The following is a 4437-nucleotide window of genomic DNA, read 5'->3' as shown; positions in this document are numbered from 1 at the left end:
ATTTGCTATGTGCCATGTTTCTCTTTTATTAGATAGGATATACATATATAGCCAGTGTCCCTAATGACTGGAATGACCAAACAACTGGTCACCATAAGGTGGCATTGACCACTTCTTGTTCTCCCAGTCCCCGACCCCCCCTCTCCCCCCCCACCCGCAGGCTCCAATGGATCAGTGATGGTGAACAGGGGAACCAGGGTGGGTGGTGGGAGGACCAGGCTGGCTGTCAGGCAGTTGGGATCCCCAGCTCATCCCCAGCTGTTCGGGGGCTCAGGCCAGCGGGAAAGCGGGCACTGGCGACTTCACCTCCATGCGTGTGCGCTGGGCCAGCTGCTGATGGAATGCGCTGCCTACTTCGGGCCGCTCACGCGGGCGCCTCTGCTGCCGCCGCTGCTGCTACTGCTGCTGCTTCTGGGGCTTGCAGCGCTGACAGAAACTGCGGGGCACACCTGCGACCTACCCGCCCCCGGGGGATGAGGCAGCGTTCGGTTTGGGGACTGGTGAACGGGCAGAAGATGGCCCTGATCGCAGGCTAGGCCTAGGGACCCTGCCCACACGATTTTGTGCGCAGGGCCTCTAGTAGGTTATAAGAACCCTCAGGGTCAACCACTGGCTTTACCCTATTCTCCATTGCTCAGTTTTCTAAAGCAATTCCCTATCCATAGGGCATCTAGGGTTAGTCAATATTTGGGTTTTTTTTACCCCAAATATTTTAGGGTGTGTTCTAAAGAAGTACTTGCTTGTGATTGTCATACCCAGAAATATCCCAAGGACATACTCTGTGCCTTCCTTTTCTTTGCAGATGCTGAACTGAAGAATAGAAATTTGGAGCAGCCTTGCAATGTCAATTGAAAAGCAAGGAGTAATTGATACTACTTTCTGTGGCATTGAGTTACTTTCAAAATAGCTTTATAAAAATTTAGGTTGCTTACCAACACATTAACTTCTCTCTGCCATCAGCACACTGAACAGCCACTAGTTTCAGAAATAGACTATGAATAAATGTAATGCATTTAAATGGTGTGTACTGAATTTTTAAAGCATCAGATACTATCTGTGGTTTGGAATCAAGGCAGTCTGCAGTCCTTTTATCCAATTATATATATCCATCTAGCCTTATGCTCAAGATTGCATGTTATCCCCTTAGCAGTATTGTGGAACATATCCTTTTATACAGGGTGAGTAGACATAAAATAATAGAGACCAGACCATTGGCTATGGAACTAAATAAAATAGTTGCATATCTAATAGGCCCTTATCCAACTAGGCTGTACCTCGGGAGATAAGCATCAGATAATCTGCATAGGCTAATGTAACTCATCTGGAATACAAAGAAAAAATTGGAACCAATAGCAACACTTTTATTAGATACCTGGAAGTCCTTTGATGCAATTGAATGGGCTACTTGTATTATATGCTACGTAAATTTGACTTTGGGGACAAATATAACAGCACATTTTACTTTCAACCCATTTATATGGTTCGAATAAATGGTTTATAGTCTCTCTTTCCTTTCCTTATTGTTGCATTATGGAGGGAAGAAAGGATGGTGCCCATGATTGATGGAATTCTTCGGGCTGACATTGAGCTATAATATCACCCAGGTCCCCTGGGTATGAAGGGTATTCAGATGAAAGTTCATAAGTTAACTAATATTAGCTGATAATCTACTTTTTGTTCCAAAAGCCCTAACAACATCTGTCCTGAAAACATTAAAAGTAATATCATAATTTGAAGTGGCTTCAGGCTGCAAAGTCTCATTGGGTGTGAATCAGAAATACTGTTTTTACAAATGGATGTTTTCATATTTTTCTACCCAGTAGAGGAATTGCTAGATCATATGGTAGTTATATTTTTGATTTTTAAAGGAACTTTCATACTGTTTTCCATAGTGGCTGTATCAATTTACATTTTTATACCTGAAATTCATATGTTATTAACCAGTTACTTCAATAAATTAAAAAAAGAAATACTATCTTAATAGAATAGTTTCTATTCATATTATTGTATGACATTTAAAATAAAAAAAAGAATTGATTTGGGATTCTCACTAGGAAATACTTAAACAATAGAGTAAAAAAAAAAATGTAAAATTGACCTGTAATTCAGTAGTAAGGTTTTTAAGAAATAGGTTTCATTAAATCTAGGGAGGAAGAAAGCCTAGAGTGTATACTTCTTTATTTATTTACTAAAACCTTTATTGTTGAAAGTATTACATATGCCTTCTGTTTCCTCCATGTACCCGTTCTAGCTCACCTCTGCCCCCCACACCAGATCTTCACCATCCCATTGTCTGTGTCCATGCTTTATGCATATAAGTTCACTGGTTGATTTCCCCCCACCTACCCACTCACACCTCGTCACCCTCCCTCCTCCCCCGACCTTCCCTCTGAGACTAGAGTATATACCTCCTTAAAATTTAATTAGCTCAATCAAATATTAGCTCCATACCTTTCTGTAACTTTTCATAAATGGAGTAATTTCCTCAATCATGTGAGACCATACAGTCATGTTGAAATTGTGCGAAAGCATATGCTACCTTAGGAAAAGGACTATTTTCCTCACTGCAAGCTATTTGGTGGAATACGTCATGACTCAATTAAGCTTGCTATGGCTTGTCAAAAGGAATTTTCTGCTGTATATTGCTGTGGAAGAGCCCATTATTCACAAATAACTATTCAACCTAGCATATTCAACAAAGACTAAAAATGTATTGCCTATTGAAAAATAAGAAACAGGACTATAGCACACAGCTATTCCCGAGTTCTTAAAAATAAGTAGGAGTAAAAGTACACATATTAACAAGAATGAATAAATTTAAGAGGGATTAGCATTGGTGACAGGAGAAAAGAGGGACTGAGCTTATTCCAGTTTATAATTAAGTTATAGAGAGATTCCTCATTTACTCACCTAAACAAGATGTTAACAACTTTCCAAAATGGTAAACCTTTCTCCCCTTCTTATTTCACAGCGGTACACTGGCTTGAGGGGTAGAAGAATTGAAAGGACCGAAGAATTTGTGCTCACTCATGATTTGTTAGTGGGAAGGATTACTGTCTGTTTGTAGCTCAGAGCTGGCAACTCTTAAGAAAAGGAAAGTGGGGATGTGGCAAGTAGCATGATTCGACTGGAAATTGTTTTGGGTGATGTGTGATATTTTTAGCCATGAATAGCCAACATAACAAGCTATACCACATTTCCACATTGATAGACATCCGTCTTGACTTAATCATAAAAAATTTATGTGTAAGTCTTAAATTATAACAAGTGTGTTTAATAAATTCAACAGAATACACAAACTACCTATGCTCTTTAATAAAAATATTTCTTTTTTCATATATTCTGGTACAGATAATCTCTGTTACATTTTCCTTATGAAGCTATAGCTATGCCCATAGATGCATTATTTTTAGCTATCTAGTTAACCTGACCACATAGAGTTAACTCAGCAGGCTTCTTTTCCATCCCACAGTATTGAGTTGGCTGAAGCAATTTGGTAGTTTCAGAAGAGGTGATTTTTTTTTAACCAAGAGAGTGGTTCTGAAGAGGTTTAAGTGGGATCTGGAATATCACTCTGGGGTAGGGTCTGGAATGAGTCAGTCAAACATGCTTCAGAAGTGAAGGACAGTATGATAGGCCTGGAGGGTTTAGTATACACAGGAAGCACATTACAACTCCCAACAAGGTTTATGTGTTCATCTACCTGGTCACACACTCTACATTCACTGAGGATGTCAGTGTCTAGCTCATATCTTCTCCATTGCAACTCCTGCCACAGGCTGAATTGAACATCTCTATGAAAAACTTGTCCAATATCCTGCCTTCCTGATTCCTCCTCAGTGGCTCTTGTCTCCATTGTCTTCAGCAACTCACACCCCTAGGTATTCCTTAGAACTTGGCATTGTCTGGAGCCACACTCTCAATTGACCTTCCTACATGTTGGAAATTTTTTTATCTGCCCTGTCCAGTATGGTAGCCTTTGCACGTCTATTGAGCACTTGAAATGCTGCAAGTATGATAGAGGAAAATAATTATAATTTTAATTATTTTTAATGTAAATAGCCATATGTCGCTAGTGACCTCCATACTGGATAGCACAGATCTAGAATATCTCCACTTAGGAAAATTTAATATCAGTACCTTCTGTTCTTCCAGCTCTCTCATTCTCATTAAAAACTGGAATCCAATTTCCTTGACACCTGTTGTTTTTAAACCTTCATTCCCTAAGACTATAGTTTCCTCCCCTGGTCTCCTTCCCTTATTGATTCTGGATGCTATGGTTGATTCCCTAAACTATTTTCTCACAGTACTTTCATCTCCTTCATGCTCTTATACTCCACTGCATCTGATATTTAAACTCATCTCTAGATCGGTCCAATAGTCCATGTTTCTACTGACATATCTAGATAGTTTAGCATTGTTTTTAAAAGAAAAACA

General features: G+C 39.5%; 1 protein-coding gene across 1 annotated transcript in view; it reads left to right on the top strand.

The window, feature by feature from the left end:
• Positions 1-1157, top strand: part of NSUN3 (NOP2/Sun RNA methyltransferase family member 3) — a 77657-nt gene extending 76500 nt beyond the window's left edge. Inside the window, exon 6 of the mRNA XM_006767255.2 lies at positions 803-1157. Coding sequence (XP_006767318.1) covers positions 803-809 — 7 coding nt within the window. The 3' untranslated portion in view covers positions 810-1157. The remainder of the gene's footprint in view (positions 1-802) is intronic.
• Positions 1158-4437: the final 3280 nt, after the last annotated feature.

The sequence above is a fragment of the Myotis davidii genome, unplaced genomic scaffold, assembly GCF_000327345.1.
Source record: "Myotis davidii unplaced genomic scaffold, ASM32734v1 scaffold482, whole genome shotgun sequence".
Classification (NCBI taxonomy): Eukaryota; Metazoa; Chordata; class Mammalia; order Chiroptera; family Vespertilionidae; genus Myotis; species Myotis davidii.
Note: the sequence above shows the minus strand (reverse complement) of the source record. Positions and strands in the feature narration are given on the sequence as shown.